At 51.9% G+C, this 16845-nt stretch overlaps 9 protein-coding genes across 9 annotated transcripts; 6 read left to right on the top strand and 3 right to left on the bottom strand.

The window, feature by feature from the left end:
- Positions 1-2164: 2164 nt before the first annotated feature.
- Positions 2165-2553, top strand: ASPZODRAFT_11496 (hypothetical protein; the record flags this gene model as incomplete). Its single annotated transcript, XM_022721095.1, has 3 exons — positions 2165-2214; positions 2272-2403; positions 2457-2553. The coding sequence occupies 3 exons, from the start codon at positions 2165-2167 to the stop codon at positions 2551-2553; spliced, it is 279 nt and encodes a 92-aa protein (XP_022585142.1).
- A 606-nt stretch (positions 2554-3159) lies between these two features.
- ASPZODRAFT_222303 (hypothetical protein) lies at positions 3160-4534 on the top strand. The gene is made up of 2 exons (XM_022727880.1): positions 3160-4127; positions 4185-4534. The coding sequence occupies exons 1-2, from the start codon at positions 3403-3405 to the stop codon at positions 4189-4191; spliced, it is 732 nt and encodes a 243-aa protein (XP_022585143.1). The 5' UTR covers positions 3160-3402; the 3' UTR covers positions 4192-4534.
- ASPZODRAFT_221355 (hypothetical protein) lies at positions 4351-4961 on the bottom strand. Its single transcript, XM_022727876.1, has one exon. It carries the CDS (start codon positions 4814-4816, stop codon positions 4511-4513), a length of 306 nt encoding a protein of 101 aa, XP_022585144.1. The 5' UTR covers positions 4817-4961; the 3' UTR covers positions 4351-4510.
- Positions 4489-6199, bottom strand: ASPZODRAFT_221566 (hypothetical protein). The gene is made up of 4 exons (XM_022727877.1): positions 5905-6199; positions 5796-5830; positions 4785-5727; positions 4489-4737 (listed from the first exon to the last, which is right to left on the bottom strand). Exons 1-3 carry the CDS (start codon positions 6106-6108, stop codon positions 4833-4835), a joined length of 1134 nt encoding a protein of 377 aa, XP_022585145.1. The 5' UTR covers positions 6109-6199; the 3' UTR covers positions 4489-4737; positions 4785-4832.
- A 784-nt stretch (positions 6200-6983) lies between these two features.
- Positions 6984-8224, top strand: ASPZODRAFT_57487 (hypothetical protein; the record flags this gene model as incomplete). Its single annotated transcript, XM_022728686.1, has 2 exons — positions 6984-7121; positions 7178-8224. The coding sequence occupies 2 exons, from the start codon at positions 6984-6986 to the stop codon at positions 8222-8224; spliced, it is 1185 nt and encodes a 394-aa protein (XP_022585146.1).
- A 308-nt stretch (positions 8225-8532) lies between these two features.
- ASPZODRAFT_55261 (hypothetical protein) lies at positions 8533-9026 on the bottom strand (the record flags this gene model as incomplete). The annotated part of the gene is made up of 3 exons (XM_022728532.1): positions 8533-8627; positions 8720-8896; positions 8951-9026. 3 exons carry the CDS (start codon positions 9024-9026, stop codon positions 8533-8535), a joined length of 348 nt encoding a protein of 115 aa, XP_022585147.1.
- Positions 9027-9504: 478 nt separating this feature from the next.
- ASPZODRAFT_126537 (hypothetical protein) lies at positions 9505-11131 on the top strand. The gene is made up of 3 exons (XM_022721521.1): positions 9505-9671; positions 9754-9894; positions 9957-11131. The coding sequence occupies exons 1-3, from the start codon at positions 9519-9521 to the stop codon at positions 11004-11006; spliced, it is 1344 nt and encodes a 447-aa protein (XP_022585148.1). The 5' UTR covers positions 9505-9518; the 3' UTR covers positions 11007-11131.
- Positions 11132-11316: 185 nt separating this feature from the next.
- ASPZODRAFT_126538 (hypothetical protein) lies at positions 11317-12326 on the top strand. The gene has a single exon (XM_022721522.1). It carries the CDS (start codon positions 11725-11727, stop codon positions 12181-12183), a length of 459 nt encoding a protein of 152 aa, XP_022585149.1. The 5' UTR covers positions 11317-11724; the 3' UTR covers positions 12184-12326.
- A 2205-nt stretch (positions 12327-14531) lies between these two features.
- On the top strand, positions 14532-16798 carry ASPZODRAFT_55775 (hypothetical protein; the record flags this gene model as incomplete). Its single annotated transcript, XM_022728563.1, has 9 exons — positions 14532-14670; positions 14743-14795; positions 14855-15127; positions 15188-15265; positions 15333-15728; positions 15792-15847; positions 15903-16192; positions 16252-16337; positions 16406-16798. 9 exons carry the CDS (start codon positions 14532-14534, stop codon positions 16796-16798), a joined length of 1764 nt encoding a protein of 587 aa, XP_022585150.1.
- Positions 16799-16845: the final 47 nt, after the last annotated feature.

Below are 16845 nucleotides of genomic sequence, written 5' to 3' on the forward strand. Positions count from 1 at the left end.
TAGAAATACAAGAGCCCAGGAGGGGAGGCAGCACGTGGGCAAACGCGCGCTGTCACTCAATTCCTCTGGTACGAGTGAAAGAAGTTCCAGAACGTTGGAAGACGACGAAATTCCCTCGAGTTGCTTGCTCACGTGCCACTCTGGGGCCCGAAATGGAAGGCGATGCTCACGCAGAGGGCAGCAACGTGGAGGACTCAGTGGCCAGGAGTGACACTTGGCCGAGGGGTTTCATCCACCCTTCCGCTGGGCGCAGTGAATGGATTGGATTTCCTCCTCCTTCTCAACTGCCTGCTCCTCCATCTAGTCCTCATTATTGCCTAGAACAAAATTCAGCCTTGGAACCTCGGTGAGCTGGTCTTGGTACCTGGGCACCATCAGGGGAGGGAAGGCCTGTCCACTGCGGATTATAGTTTGGACACCGGGTGGTACAGAGTATAACATAGGACTTTTGCGTTGCATGGCGAATTGTCTACGGCTGGGCAAAACCACCCAAGCCTCTGTGGCGGCTGCCAAGCGAGGCTCCGACGGTGGAAGTCGTCTGGCTCCGCCTTCCAAGGTTTTTATATCTCTGGCGCAAGCGAGTGCCTGAAAGCATGCCATGAGGACTGGGGGCCAATCATAGCGCGGGACACCACCTCGTGCCTGTACTCCCGGCGCCGGATGGGCCACCAACGCCCGCTGCACGTCTGTGGGTGCCAAGAAATCCCGAGAACCTTGGCGGGCGCGGGCGGAAGACGAGAAAACCAGGAAAAAAGGCGCTGATAATAATATAAAAGAGAAGAATTAACACCTCGCCAATTACAGGGGACTGTGTTTACACGTGGGTTATCAGAGTGAGGATTGAGTTCACCCAGGTACTTCCATAGGTAAAGGTACTGCCCAGTTGATTAGTAAGACCAAACTCTCAATTTACTCAATCCTTGTATTACTACTAGTACTACTTAGTACCTAAGGTAGCTTCGCTTTGTACTCAGGAATTTCCTCGGGGTCGCTCTACATCCCTACTCTGTTGAAGCTCTCGGTGCGCGTGCTCAATGACCTGAACAGCCAGGTTACCAGGTAACTGACTCCTCTGCTGTTGCTCTTCCCAGGGAATCGCATCGTGGACGTGACACGGATGACAGCCATGACGTTGTCAGCGTTTGATCATTGCTACCTAGGTAGGCATCCAGCTCACGTCACGACCTATCGGACAGTATTTTCCGGCAGATGATGCAAATATTCTTGATTTCACATGAACTTTGGCAGTTCGAAGTATGTTACTCGTACCTATGCTTTCCGTGGCAACTCTGATGACCGCAACTCTTGACGAAGTAAGTGTCGTACCAGCAATACCGAGACAGCAAGGAGAACCATCCAATAAATATCGGTCACCGGGAATACCCGCTCATCGTCCATCTCTCAAATCTCTTCTGTTCTACATTCGGGGGATTTTGTCCCTCTGGAGGGTGACACGACCCTTTGTTCTGTCCTTGCTGACTACAGCCGCATTCGCTCCCCATGTGTACCTCGAGAAGAACGCCTGGATACGTCATCTCCACCACTCTGTACGACGACTGCTATGATTGCAGTGGTTCCGGCCTGATAGAAGGGGATAACTCTGTGATGGCAAGATGAATTACAGCTGTTAAGGTCTTGTTCAACCATTGAACACAGCCACTTTTCACTGTGTCTGTTCCCAAGTCAAATGACGCGACCTTCGGACTCTGTGATAAGAGTATACCTCGGTTGTTCATGCTCAGACTTCCTCGACCTCTGACGGAAATCATCTAGTCTACCTTTGAGAGGTATATCTCTGATATAGCTTCTGTACATAGAGAGTCTCAGGTTCAGCAATGTCAAGAAAGACAGACCTATAATCTATCAGGTATATACATATCGGAACTCGTGTCCGGCCGTCGCCATAGCTCGATCAGAACTACAAACATCGTCTTCTTCGAACGAGAAAGAATGTCTTCTTCAACGCCACTTGACCGTCCTTTCGAATCTTCCATCAAACTCCCTTTCGCCTCCTCTGTCATCTTACTCTCATACCGACGTATCTCCTAACTATCTCTTGCCATCTCAGATACCTAGCTTTATATAGCCATCGCATGCTCACGTCTATCAAGTAGAATCTCTTACAACCTTTGAATCGAATAAAAAGTGACTTTGTACCTTGACAATGGGATCCGACGACGCACCCATCGAACACAAAGCCCGCGGCTACAAAGCGTAACTACACCAACAATTACATGTATATATGTGTGTATATATATTGATATGATTTAGTGCAATTTCGAACCCCCATGTTTCAGGTCCTGCCAAAGCACATGCCCAGCAGGAACTAGACAGATATGATCTCGAGAAAACGCTGGGGGAGGGGGAGAAGCCAGTGGAGAACGTGAAGTCTGGTTTGAAGGCGTACGTATTCTCCTACCCCTCGTTTTTATTGCCCTCGTCTAAACATATGATAGGGCGTTAAGTAATCCCAATAATACGGAGATGGGCAAGATGAAGGCCAGGCAGAAGTTAGAGTCGATGGGGGAAGAGCCAGAGCAGCCTGTTGATTAAATATTAGTTGGGGGGAGGGAGGGTAGAAAGAGATGAAAAGATAGAGAATGTATTTTATATAAACTAACTACTCCGTATCTCTACTCCGTACTGCCGTATGACCAATCCCTTATTATATCCATTATAATTAATAGTGTTGACGGTGATTCTGATAGATAAATAGACATGTCTAATTCGATCAGTCAGACTCCGATTTCCTCCAACAGTATTCAAGTTCAGATCGCAAGAACACTGCAGAGGCTCAAAGGTCCTATTTCATCCTACTGCAGAGCTACGTGTCGCGATTCGACGTACAGATGCCTAGTCCCAAAGAATCAATGGGATCGGAATGGCTCGCTTAAAGGTATAGACGCTTCAAGATGACGATCGGGGAGTATCTGCAGATTATACGTATGGTTATCTGCAGGAATGATGATATACCGCCAGGCGCACGTGTTGGTTGACAGCTTCACTCCTCCTTCGACTCAGACCGGATCCCTCCATAACTCCTGTCCCTGTTCGTTGAATATGAATAAAAAGAGAGGTTTTCAATATGTTTGAGGACCCCTCTTCTTCCCATCCATCACTCTTCCACGCCGTTCGCCATCGTCCGTGGGCTCGGTAGAACGATCTGGCGCGGGAACCAGCACCCAGAAATCGATCGAAGGCTTGCGTCGACGTATTAATATTCTCTCCTCGCCAAATCAGATGGTTCAATAAGAGATTCTCCGATCATCCCTTGCACAAGACAAATAGTCCGAGTACTTTTTTTGCCAGTACTGACTACGGAGTAGTTGATCGCAATCACAATCCAGGCCGTGCTACTTCGTACACCTTGAATCCTACCCCGCTCTCTCTCTCTCTCTCACCATGTCGCCACGTGCTATTGTCTTCGACCTCCTCACCGCGTTGCTCGACAGCTGGACGCTGTGGAACAAGGCGGCAGGCAGCGAGGCCGCCGGCCGTCGCTGGCGCGCCCGATACCTTGAGCTGACCTTTGGCTGTGGTGCGTACCGGCCCTACGAGGATCTGGTGCGCGAGTCCGCCCGCGACGCAGGCCTGGACCACTCCGTCCCCGAATCCCTCCTAGCCACCTGGGACGAGCTGCAGCCGTGGCCCGAAGCGCCAGAGGTTCTCCGCCAGCTCCGCCAGGCAGGGTACCTCCTCGGCGTGGTGACCAATTGCTCTATGGAACGTGGTCGCCGGGCCGCGGCGCGCTGCGAGGAGGCCGCAGCGGTGTCGTCGGCACCGTGCACTGGGCGTCAAGATTCGCCCTTGTTTCTATTCGACGTCGTCATCACCGCAGAGGAGAGCGGCTTCTACAAGCCCCGCGCGGAAGCGTATGCGGCTGTTCTTGCCGCCTTGGGCGTGCAGCCTGCCGACGCCCTCTTCGTCGCGGGGAGCAGTGGCGATGTCCTCGGCGCTGCCAAGGTCGGCATGCCTGTCGTCTGGCATAACCGTATCGGCCTCAAGCCCCTCCCGGGCTCTGCTCCCCTTATCCATGGCCAGTCCTTGCGTGAGGTTCTGTTTCCCCTCCTTTCCCTTCCTCACCAAGATGCAGTACCTGCTGGCGTCGTCGACATTCCGCATCACCACCACCATCATCATGCCACTTGTATGCAGAATGGTGATATTCGCGTCGAGCCAGTCGAAATATAAATACCGACTAGTTACTCCTGCATGACGAAACCGAAACGGATCTCATTAGTCGAAACATCACCTTCCGGTCTTGACGTTTTTTTCTTTCCCTCATTCGATCATACATCGTCTAAGCGTATAGATTCGGCATACAAATCTGTATTTATATATATATATACACTGCACATATTCATCGCACAACGGCTTATACTTAATAGCATATAAACCATTCGGGATGCACAACAGATATACAAATATACCAAATCGATGTGAACCCAGCTTCTCTCTACTTCACTTTAGCCAGTTTCATTCTAATAATCAATTAAAATATCTATCATGGTTAAGATGTAGCAGTCGAAGAAAAGTCAATATCATCAGCTCCATATTTCTCCAGTGACTCGTTTGAGATGCTCCGAGGAGCAAAGACATGATGGCCAAATAAAAAAATACAGTCGAAACATACATCACGCCGACATGGCATGCAGGATGACAAAGGAAAAAAAGGAGGCAACAAAGGAAAATCTGTATTACATAAGAAAAATGAAGCGAAAATAACAAGACCGGCGAGTATTTTTTCTTTCATCGCGTCTTGATTTTTATGTCGCTCACAAAATAAAAAAAAGGAGGAAAAAGGAGAAAACAACATCCCACCCCATGGAAGATTACTCCGGCTTACGCCCAACCATGAGGTACATCGGGGTGAAGAGATGCTTCTCACCTCCCTCAACGAGACAGTCGGCAGCCAGAGCCAAGCTGTCAGCCGTCTTCTGGGTGCCGTGAGGAAAGAGTCGGAGGGTCTCCATGGCGCCGACGAACTTGTGGACGAGGCCACGGCCCCACCATGTCATGCGAGCGATGGTAAAGAAATCCCAGGGAGACTGCATGTGCTTGAAGGAACCGGCCAGAGGGTAGTACCAGGGGACGGTGTCGTTGCGATCAGCAAGATCCTCGTGGTGAAGAAGCTCGAATCCCGCGCCGCGGATGGCCTGCAGACCTTCGGAAATTTTCACCATGTTGGAAATTCCATCACCCTGCTCGATGCCCAGACGCACCCTGCGGTGGTCCGCATTGTCATTGTCATACTCATCAGTCATGAGCCACTCATAGACACCAAAGATACCACCGGGCTTCAAAACACGGAAGATTTCCCGGTAGACGCCCTCCAGCTCGGGGGCATGGACGGTGGCCTCGATAGCGTAGACGGCATCAAAGGAGTTGTCGGGGAACTTCATCTGCATAAAGTCACCCTTGACAAAGCTCAGCTTGTCGGTCAGACCATCGCGAGCAGCATACGACGTGGCACGCTGGATCTGGTAGTCGTTGTTGTTCAGACCGACAACACTGGCACCGGTGAACTTGACAATCTCGCGGGCGGGGCCGCCAACGCCACAGCCGACATCTAGCACCTTCATGCCCTCCTTGATTCCAATCTGGTGGGCGAGGTAGTGCTCATGGCGGGCAATGGCCTGATGGAAGGGCTCGCCGTACGCGAAACGGCAGAAGTGGAAGGAACCACCCCATCCGTTCTCGTAGAGATCAGTCGCCAGGTTGTAGTAGCTATCCAAGAAACAGCATTTAGCACCGTGTACGGAATCATATGATGTGTGCGTTGCGACTTGACTTACTGTCTGGTCAGGGTAGCATATTCAGCGCGACGAGCCTGTTTTTGCGGTGGTCAAATCAGCCCATGATCTTTGCCAATCAGCAAATCAACTATCCCAGGATCTCACTAACAGCACGGATCTCCTCAGTCTCCGTCTCCGCCTCCTTGTTATCCCAGTGCTTGAAGTACTCGTCAACGGCAGCCTTTTGCGCCGCGGAATCTTTGGCGCGCATGGCGGCCATACCGCCACGGGCTTGCGAGGACTTGCCGTGCATGGCAACGTTGAAGTCCGCATCGCGCTGGTGATCTTCTCTTTCCAATGATGCGGGAGCCATTTTTGATAGCAATTGGCCGAAAATATTCCAACTTTTCTGAGGCGTAGGGGTCGTAAAAGAAAAAGGGGGAGGTAATCGGAATCGATACGTGGAGACTCGTAAACGGTTGAAAAAAAAAAAGGCAGATGACGAGATGAAGAAAACAACACTCGAAAAATTATTAAAAGTGTATCAACACCAATTCAACACCGACAAACGAAGCGAAGACAGCACAGTCCGGGCGAGGGCAGGCAGAAGAAATAACAGGGCTGCTGGACAATTACACGCAAAGGCGACGGACATCGAGGAAAGGAGTGTTTCGTCGGGACGGACCACGCTTTGCCCTTTCCAGACAATGGTGGGCCCGGCCAATGAGGGCTCCGGCCTGGAGCCGATGGGCACGCTAGACCCGAAGGAGGAATGGGGGTTCGCCGCATGTCGGATCTCGACCTTCCCGGCATCCGCTGGGAGTGAGCTGATGTCGCTTTCGCATGTGAAAACCTGCGGGGAGGCCAGGAATTATCGAGTTGTCCTTGCTTGGGAGGTCGAATGGGAGGGAATTAATTGATAACGAAATGGGCTGGGTGCACTGGGGTTTGAGGGCACCGAAGGGTCGTACGTAATTTTGGCTCTATGTGGCTCTCTGCCAGCCCAGCGCATTTCTCTAGAATGACGATCACGTGAATCACGTGATACTTATTATGTCATCACATCAGCCACGGTGGCGCACAGCCTCTGGGCCACATCCATCTTGGCGGGAGAAGAAGTCTCTCGTATCGATAATCGAGATAGACGTGCGAACTGTCGCGGCGTCAACGGTCACACAGCTTGCTCGTCGCACTTGCAGCTTGGTTCATTGATTTTATCTCAGGCTCTACGGGCACCGTTCGTCCAGTATGCCTCCCCAGATCAAGCAGGACCTCAACCGGTCCGGGTGGGAGTCGACGGACTTCCCCTCTGTTTGTGAGAGTTGCCTCCCAGACAACCCCTACGTGCAGATGTTGAAGGAGGATTACGGTGCGGAGTGTAAGATTGTAAGTGTGCCAGTTTTCTGCTGACCCTAATTTTTGCTTTCGGGCTAATCGGATAGTGTACGCGCCCTTTCACCATCTTTCGCTGGAAGGCCGACCGCACGGCGCGGACCAAGCGGACCGCGATCTGCTTGACCTGCGCTCGTTTGAAGAATTGCTGTCAGTCATGCATGCTGGACCTGTCTTTTGGTCTGCCGATCGTCGTCCGAGATGCAGCACTCAAGATGGTGGCACCCGGGCCGCAGAGCTCGATCAACCGCGAATATTACGCCCAGGAACACGAGAAGGAACTCGAGGAAGGCCGGGGAGCGGTGGAGGAATACGAAAAGACCGACGAGAAGGCCCGTGAACTGCTGCGACGCCTCGCTACCAGCGGACCGTACTACCGCAAACCACGCGCCATCGAAGGGTCCGCTGATGCAGAGGGAGACGCGCCGGGGCCGTCGTCGTCGGAGCCCGCATCTGCCACGCACAGTCGCTATGGCAATGGACCTGGACCCATCCGCACAAGCGACAGCCGGCGAGGCACCACGCTACCGGGACGAGGGCGTGGGAACATGCGTGGTGGTCGTGGTGGTCCTGGTGGTGGCTCTCGTGGAGGACGTTCATTCCCGAGTACTGCGCAGCTTCCTCCCTCGGCGGAGGACATCTTGCCACCTGCTGATCCCAACATCACCTCTCTCTTTGTAACCGGTGTGGAGGACGATCTTCCCGAGCATGAACTGCGGGCATTTTTCACACAGTTCGGCCAGTTGCGCTCACTGATCTGCTCTCATCGTTCCCACTGTGCCTTTGTCAACTACGCCACACGCGACAGCGCTGAGGCCGCTGCCAAACAGTGCCAGGGCAAGGCTGTCATTAAAGGCTGTCCTCTACGCATCCGCTGGGGCAAACCGAAGCCCCTGGACAGCATGGATCGTGAAGAGCGGATCAAGAATGCTAGAGAAGGAAGATCAGCCGCCGGCCAAGGCCGCAGACCAGCCGCTGGCAACAGAGCGATCACGGCAGCCGGGGAGAGCGGAACCGAGACACAGGCGGCGGCGTATGCTCTTGCACCACCACCTGGCACCGGCGAAGTTCAATACTCCAGCCTGTCTGGTGATTGAACGTCTCTTTTCTTTTGACTTGGCTTATACTAAAGTAGGAAGGCATTTGCATGTATTCTAGAGCGGGCGTTCACTTTTTCTGTCTTCCTTCTAACCAGTGCTTGTTTCTCACATCTTTACACAATTATCCAAAGAATGAAAAATACCCAAAGAAACGCCAGTAGTAAGCAGTATAAATGCAATGAAAAGAGATGGTGCGGGTATACTATAATACAGTCGTCCAGTCGTTCTCGACGGCGTAGTTTGGCTTGGCGACAAGACTTGTCGAGTTCACCTAGACAGCAGGGCATATATCCCTCAAACGGCTATTACGATCCACAAGCCTTGTCAATCTTGACGCTCTTCCCTCCGATCTTGACCGAGTCGTTGTCTCCTCGTTCGATGTCATCGTGGATGCGGAGCTCTGCAGATGAAATCAACCCGTCAGCTTCGATATCTGGAAAGAAACAGAGTAACCCTATAAACACCCGAATTCAGGCATTGTCCGACACATACCCCATTTTGAATCCTCTTTTTGCCCATCCTTCACTCCCTGTACGATATTATGTCTCAAGATGGTAGCCACTTCGATGGCGTGGTTGATGTGCATCGGGGTATCGATTCCAACTCGGTGGTTCTGGTCGAAATTCCGGCGAGCCTCCTGACGGGCAGCAATGAGCACGCGTACATCGTCTACTCAGTTAGCTTGACTATTGCAGCTCTGTCGGACAGCAAGTGTCGCTTTACCCTGGAAGGCGATGCGGGTGGCCCGGAGCAGCTGCCGGTAGGCGCTTCGCGCTGAGAGAGTAGGTGCTGCAGCCATCTAGAAGGCAAAATGATAAAGCAATGAGACAGAAACAAAAGAGAAGGTATCCCACTAGCAGTAGGACTGTCTTTGTATATTCACAGAGTGCCTAGAAAATCCTTAGATTTCCGGACAGCGGCAGGGAGGTGGCACCAATTGACGGACACTCTCCAAAGACGACAGTCCTCAACAAAGCATCCACAAGAGAAGATCCTATCACAGACCTCAGTAGAACACAAGCGAAAGCCTCAGAGCAGACACAGCAACACCCAGAATTCTGTAGAGAATCTCTTTCATCACCGCCAAACGCCGCCGTGACATCTCCGAAACAGCCATGCCATTATTGGCCGGTTCCTGGGCGGTTGTGCCTGGCAGAAAAAACTGCCGTCTTCAGGGCACAAAAACAATTTTCCCCCGCCCGCCAAAGGCATCAGTCGATCTTTTAATTCCGTGCTTTCCTTTCCTTTGCATCTTCTCGCAGACTCTGTGTCTATAGAAATAGAAAAAAAAATGGCCTCTGCTCAGGTCTTCAACATTACCCTCCCGGCCCTGCCGGAGGGTTGGTCTGCCGATAAGGATTTCAAGGCTGTGGGCTCTGTGTCTGCTGCGACGCAACGCAACCTGGAGCCGGTTGGCCCTCACTTCCTGGCCCACGCTCGCCGGGTATGTTCATTTTAAGATTTGCCCTGTGGTTTCTTGTGTACTTTTGGTATGAACTACCTTTGGATTGCTAATAGCCCTCTAGAAGCGCCACCAGCGCACCTTCTCGGAGGACGAGAGAATCCAGGCCCAACAGAACGTCAAGAAGACCGAGGAGGATGAGGACGATGAGATTTCTGAGCCGGAAGACCCTATGATGCTGTCCAGGGATGCCAAGGACTGGAAGGTATGTTCTCGTGGTTCCTATGCCTTTCGTTTCTACAGATTTGGCTCACAGTAGTCTCACAGGCGCAAGACCACTATGCTGTTCTCGGTCTGAGCAAGTACCGCTGGCGCGCGACCCCCGAGCAGATCAAGCGTGCCCACCGCAAGAAGGTGCTCCGTCACCACCCCGACAAGAAGGCTGCTATGGGTCAGACCGACGAGAACGACAACTTCTTCAAGTGCATACAGAAGGCTACCGAACTGCTCCTGGACCCCGTCAGACGTCGCCAGTTCGACTCTGTCGACGAGGCTGCTGACGTTGAGCCCCCCACCAAGAAGGAGGCCGCCAAGGGCAACTTCTACAAGCTCTGGAGCAAGGCGTTTGTTGCCGAGGGCCGTTTCTCCAAGAAGCAGCCCGTGCCGACACTTGGCAACGAGGACAGCACCAAGGAAGAGGTCGAGGGCTTCTACGACTTCTGGTACAACTTTGACAGCTGGCGTACCTTCGAGTACCTCGACGAGGATGTGCCCGATGACAACGAGAACCGTGATCAGAAGCGTCACGTGGAGAAGAAGAACGCCAACGCTCGCCGCAAGCGCAAGACCGAGGACAACACTCGCCTGCGCCACATGATTGACGAGTGTCTTGCCAACGATGAGCGGATCAAGAAGTTCCGTCAGCAGGCCCGCGCCGGCAAGGACAAGAAGCGTCTGGAGAAGGAGGCGGAAGCCAAGCGTCTTGCTGAGGAGAAGGAGAAGGCCCGTGTGGAGGAGGAGCAGCGTAAGAAGGAGGCCGAGGAGACGGCCAAGGCCGACCGCGAGAAGACGAAGAAGGCCAAGGAGGCGGCCAAGAACGCCGCCAAGAAGAACAAGCGTGTGCTCAAGGGCGCCGTCAAGGAGGTCAACTACTTTGTTGAGGGTGGTGACGCCTCCGCCGGCCAAGTGGACGCTGTCCTCGGTGACGTCGAGCTCCTCATGAGCAAGATCGACCACGAGGAGCTGGCCGCCCTGGCCGAGAGCCTGACGGCTGCCGGCAAGGACGGGGCCGCTGTCAAGGCGGCTTATGCCGCCCAGGCCAAGCAGCTGGTGGAGGCCGGCAAGCTTAAGGAGGGCGAACTCAAGACCTTTGCTTGATTTTTCCTTTTCCTATTTGTCTATTCTCTTGCCTTTTTTGATTCCTAGACTACAGCATGGATTTGTTCTCATGTGGTAGACGTGATGGCTGGACGACCTTCAGGTGCATATAGATCGCACTGTTGATATTATTGAACGAATGATAATTTACAGAGTACGACTATAAGTTCGGTTCATAGGGTAAATACGGAGTACTTTCCGAGTTATTAGGTAACTATGGCTACCTAGGCAATAGTTAGTCATACTTATACCCGTACGCAACTGATCAATAGTGGCTGATCTCAGTTCAATTAATTGCACATTCCTTGTGTATCAATTTCCCCTTTCATATTGATGACTGAACAAAAACTCTGAGACCCTGGGCAGTGCAACAGGCCAGTCACAGCGCCCTGTATATTTACAAACCAGGTATGGTGGAGAAAGCCCTGAAACCTTTTCCCCGGGATATGCGTGGAGCCGTGGCACTCTATTTGCTGTCAGTGTGGCTATGGTGATACAATCAGAAGAGAGAAAAGAGTAATAATAATAGCACTCGTATAAGCGAGTGCTGATCCTACTCCGTAAGGTAGGTATAAGAGTCTGCGTTCTCTTTTTCCTGTCTTACCTAGGAATCATTGTACTTCTTCTCTGTTGTCACACTTTTTGTGAGCTTTTGCCATCCAAGAGACACTCACCTTTTTTTTTTTCTTTGTTTAAACAAACAAATAAATAAAATAAAATGTCTTCCACCACCACTTCTGCCGCTGCGGCGTCCTCTTCATGTGGTAGCATCTATGTGATGCCCATCACGGACGCGGCCTGCGCCCTCCCAGCCTCGGGCAACAACTCGGCCATCATGTCTCAGTGCTGCAAGGACGCGCCCGTGACAAAGTACGACGATGACTGCGCCTTCTACTGCCTAGCGGAAGGGCAGACGATCGGTAACCTCACCTCTTGCATTACCAGCAACGGCGGGACCCAAGTCTTCTGCAACAACAGCAACCAGACCGCGACTGCGACCGCCTCCGTGTCTTCCTCCTCATCGACGGGCACGAGTACCAGTACTGGCACCAAGACTGGGAGTTCTGCCTCATCGACGAGCAGCAGTGCCGCCATGGTGAACCAGCCTGTCTCTAAGACTGGTCTCGGCCTACTGGCCATGTTCTTCTGCTCGGCCGTTGCCGCGGTTGTGGCTTGAAACGGAGGGAAACGAGATACTCGCGATGGAACGGTCTCTGTATTCTAAGAACTGGATACGTTAATACTTAATAATAATGTGATTTATGACGAGAATGAGGTTCAATTCAATCGTAGAGATCGTCGTTATCATCATCATTATTGCAGAACGAGCTGTGTAGCACACCATGAGAATGCTGACTAGTTCGAGAAAGATGGATAGATATCTCAGGAAAGACATTGGCGATACTCCCATCATAAAGTCACCTTTGTGTGCAAATAGAGAGATAATTATGCTGCTGTGTACCAGTACCCAAGGTGTCCCTGGTAGCCAGGAGAGATCAGCCTGAATTGACTGGCAAGCCGTAGAACTACTATGCTCACCTACCAACAGGAAGGACGATCAGCTTCTTCCAGGTTGACAATCGGAGAAACAGCGGATATCAGCGAACAGGGTCATGCAAAAAACAAAACCTTCATCGGAAACATAACTGGACAGGATGGCAGTGACAGACAGGATGAGAATCCCTGAGGATTTGGATCAGCAAGAATCACGGGACAGGGGCTTGAAGGCCACTGCCAGACCGTGGCCGACCTCCACCGAACCCACGCCCATGTCGTACGATGACGAGTCCTCAGAGCTGGGTCGTCATGACGAAAGGAGTGTCTTTCCAGTGAGAAACAGTATCATCACACAGCTTGCTGCTGATATTGGCTTATGGTATTTCTTTCTCCCCTGATGGTTAGACATTAGATAGGCTTCGTCCCTGCAGCAATCCGCTAAGGGAGGGTACAGGACCAGTTTCCATCACGAACACTGGCCATCATAGTTTGTTTGTCTATTTCTTCATCGCCTTTCTCTTCTTCTTGATACTAGTGCTAATCTTCTCTTGTGATTCCATAGCCCTTGGCATCACGGCATATCTAACCGGACGCCACCACAGCGCCATGGCGTTGCGCCGTCAGGAGATCGTCGCGATCAAGCTTCTACGGAGTACATGGCTCTTGGAGAACATTACAAAAAAAACGCCCGGTCCATGAAACTACTCTTAGTCTGGCCGCTATTTTCCTGGTTTGCAGCGCGGTATGCGCTGCAGATTGGACAGTTGGGTCGGTGGATAATCCCGATCCGTGCAGCTTCGGCAAGTCCAGGCAGTGTTCTGTATGGCGGAAGGGCCATGGGGGATGGGATGAATCGCTGGGCCATTATTGTTGGCTGGCTACTCCGTAAGTCACTCCGTAAGTATGCTCCGGAACGTGTCTTATCCGGAATCCCGCCCACTCTCGTGTGTTTGTGTCCCCGCATTCCGCGTTTCGCGGGACGGAGTGGAGATGATACTGGATACTGATAGAAAGCCGACTTCAGACTTGTTCTCTGCTTCTTTTGGGTCTCAAGATCTGGCTTCGGCGATCACCTGGAACAGCTCACCACTTACCTTGCGTCACAGAGCTGGACATACAGTTCTCTGCTCTTCTACAGAACGACATCAACCATTCTCACCCATCATAATCCCTACCATAATCTGAGGTTTGCATAGTAAGCCTAAGATGGACCAGATGGTTGGGGTCGGCCGCTGGTGGATATGCCAGGATTATATTCAGTCGTTCTGTACGGAGTACCGGGAGGTTCTATTGCAACACTCTTGCGGGGGCCGCGTCATGTCAGGTCTCATGCAGTGAAAATCTTTGGCCTCGCTAGAGGTGATTGGCTTGATGAATGATGAGGCCCTCCAGGCTTCCGACATGTCTCCACAAACAGATATCCCCTGTACCATCTATAGAGGGGAATTTGGAGGGCTCCTTTGAATGGCTCCCTTGGTGTGAGGGGACAAAGACGGCGAACGTTGTGCCCTGGAAGAGAGATGGGGTTTCCATTCACGGCCACCAGCAGAAGACTGTACGGAGAAGCCCATCAAGAGCTGTTATCTCAAACCCACCTTATGACGACGAGGCTTACGCCAAGAGCCTCTTGGTTGCCTGGCCTGTAATAGTATAGGCACATCGATCCCTACCAGATGGCACCACGATTGAGCCTAAAACCCGTTATATCCAGCCACGAAGCTTAGCCGACGCTAGCCAGGAAGACCTGTGGTATGGATCATGGAACCGAGGGAGGTTGAAGTACAGGAATGGTAAAAATCGTCATTGGATGTGGTCTAACTGCTGGCCTGGTTGGGTTTGGACATGATCAGCAGTATTTAATCTCGTTGTGTCGTCGCGCAAAAGACGAGGGAAAGGTAGATGACGCATGAAAAAAGTCGAAAGGACTACTTTCTTGCCTTTTTTCTCTATCTTAGAACCCCCCTTTCATCCGAGACTTCCTACTCTTCTATCTGTCATCTCGTCCCTGCCTCGGCCAGGAGAAGTATCATGGCTCCTACCGCAGGAAACGGCCTGTCGTCTAAGCGAGCCGAATATGCTGGTCGTTCTGGTATCAAAGGTCTCCTTGACAATGGCCACACCACTGCGATTGCCTTTTTCGCCTCTCTGGGAGGTCTTGTGTATGGCTGTGAGTACTTGGTTTCACTGAGCCTGGCAGGAGTTTGCAGAGCAAGGATTCATGACTGATACACAAGGATAGACAACCAGGGCATGTTCGCCCAGGTGTTGACCATGAAATCCTTCATTATCAAGGTGCGCATCTGTTCCACATCTCATAGGCATACGCTGTATACTTATCGGCTTGTCTCAAGACTCAAGGTTATGCTGCGACAACTGGTATCGGGCAGGGTCTTCTCACCTCCATTCTCGAGCTGGGCGCCTGGGTGGGAACTTTGCTCAACGGCTATCTGGCGGATTCTGTCGGTCGTCGTGCCACGACGATGATTGCCGTCGTGGTTTTCTGTGTGGGCGTCATCGTCCAAGCCTGCACGGAGAACAAGAGCTACGTCTTTGGCGGCCGTTTCGTCACTGGTCTTGGTGTTGGTAGCTTGAGTATGATTGTTCCCCTGTACAACGCCGAATTGGTAAGAACTTAACTTCCGCCGCTGCTGCAGGCTTTTTCCCACTTCCACTAACAATAACAGGCTCCCCCTGAAGTCCGTGGTTCCCTCGTGGCCGTTCAGCAGCTCTCAATCACCTTCGGTATCATGGTCAGCTTCTGGGTAAGCACTGGCTTATATCTCTCCCCCATCTTTTCTTTTGCTTAGATTCGGATGCTGATCCTCCAAGATCGGTTACGGAACCAACTACATTGGCGGCACTGGGGATGGCCAGTCCAATGCTGCCTGGTTGATCCCCGTCTGTATCCAAATTGTACCTGCCGTCGTACTTGGGGCCGGGATGCTCTTGTTCATGCCGCAATCTCCGCGTCACTTGATAAACAAAGGTCTCGAGGAGGAATGCCTGCAAACCCTGGCCATGCTTCGCAGATCTAATACTGACGATATCGCTGTTCGCATCGAGTTCCTCGAGGTTAAGGCTATGCGTTTGTTTGAGATCGAGACCTCCAGGAGAAAATACCCCCAGTGGCAGGACGGCTCGTTCTCCAGTCGCTTCAACATGACGTTAGCTGATTACAAGTCTCTCGTCACCAACAAGTCTCTGTTCAAGCGCACAGCTACTGCCGTATGTCCATTCTCTCTCCTCTCTCCATTTGATCCCGAACGACTTCTTATATTATGTCTTTAGTGCCTCATCATGCTTTTCCAGCAATGGAACGGTATCAACGCTATCAACTACTACGCGTATGTCTCTTGAAGCTGTGTGTATGTACTTTAGAAATTGACTCACATCATTTAGGCCCTACATTTTCAAAGGTATCGGGCTTACGGGTAACACCGAGTCCCTCCTCGCAACCGGCGTTGTCGGCATTGTTGAGTTCGTCTTCACCATCCCTGCCGTGCTCTGGGTCGACCGTGTCGGTCGTAAGAAGCTTCTTATTGCCGGTGCAATTGGCATGGCCACGTGCCACTTTATTGTCGCCGGTATCATCGGCGCCTTCCACACGGACTGGCCTGCTCACAGGTCCGGCGGTTGGGCTGCGGTGGTCTTCGTGTGGATCTACGTCATCAACTTTGCCTACTCATGGGGTAAGATTTGCTTTTAGAGAAATATTTCATATTCAAACTAAATTTGTCGTCCTGTTTAGGTCCTGTCGCCTGGATTGTCACTTCGGAGGTCTTCCCGCTCAGCATGCGCGCCAAGGGTGTCAGCATTGGAGGGAGCAGCAACTGGGTGAGTACATTTTCCATTCTCCATCTTATTCATACCTATGCATGCAATCACTGACAGAATGTGACAAGCTCAATAACTTTGCCGTCGCCATCTCCACGTCTCCCTTCCTCAGTGCATCAAACTGGGGTGCCTTCATCTTCTTCGGATGCATCACCACCATCGGCGTCTTCTACGTCTGGCTTTTCGTGCCGGAGACCAAGGGCCTCACCCTAGAGGAAATGGACGAGGTGTTCGGCTCGACCGGCATTGCTGCTGAGGACCACGCCCTAAAGCACCGCATCGAGAGCGAGATCGGTCTGTTGGCCCTTCTGGGTGAGGAGAGCGAGTCCCAGATAGAAACAGAGAAGGCGGGCGAAGAGGGAGTGCCCACTGCTTTGAACGGAGATTCCGCTGCTAACGGGAATGCTTCTCGTAATGAGAATGCTACTCCTTCAAAAAGTGCGACGAATCATGAAGAGTGATATACTTCATCATTTCTTTTAATGATGATGAACGTAATAGGTGCAGG

The sequence above is a fragment of the Penicilliopsis zonata genome, assembly GCF_001890105.1.
Source record: "Penicilliopsis zonata CBS 506.65 unplaced genomic scaffold ASPZOscaffold_1, whole genome shotgun sequence".
NCBI classification, from domain to species: domain Eukaryota; kingdom Fungi; phylum Ascomycota; class Eurotiomycetes; order Eurotiales; family Aspergillaceae; genus Penicilliopsis; species Penicilliopsis zonata.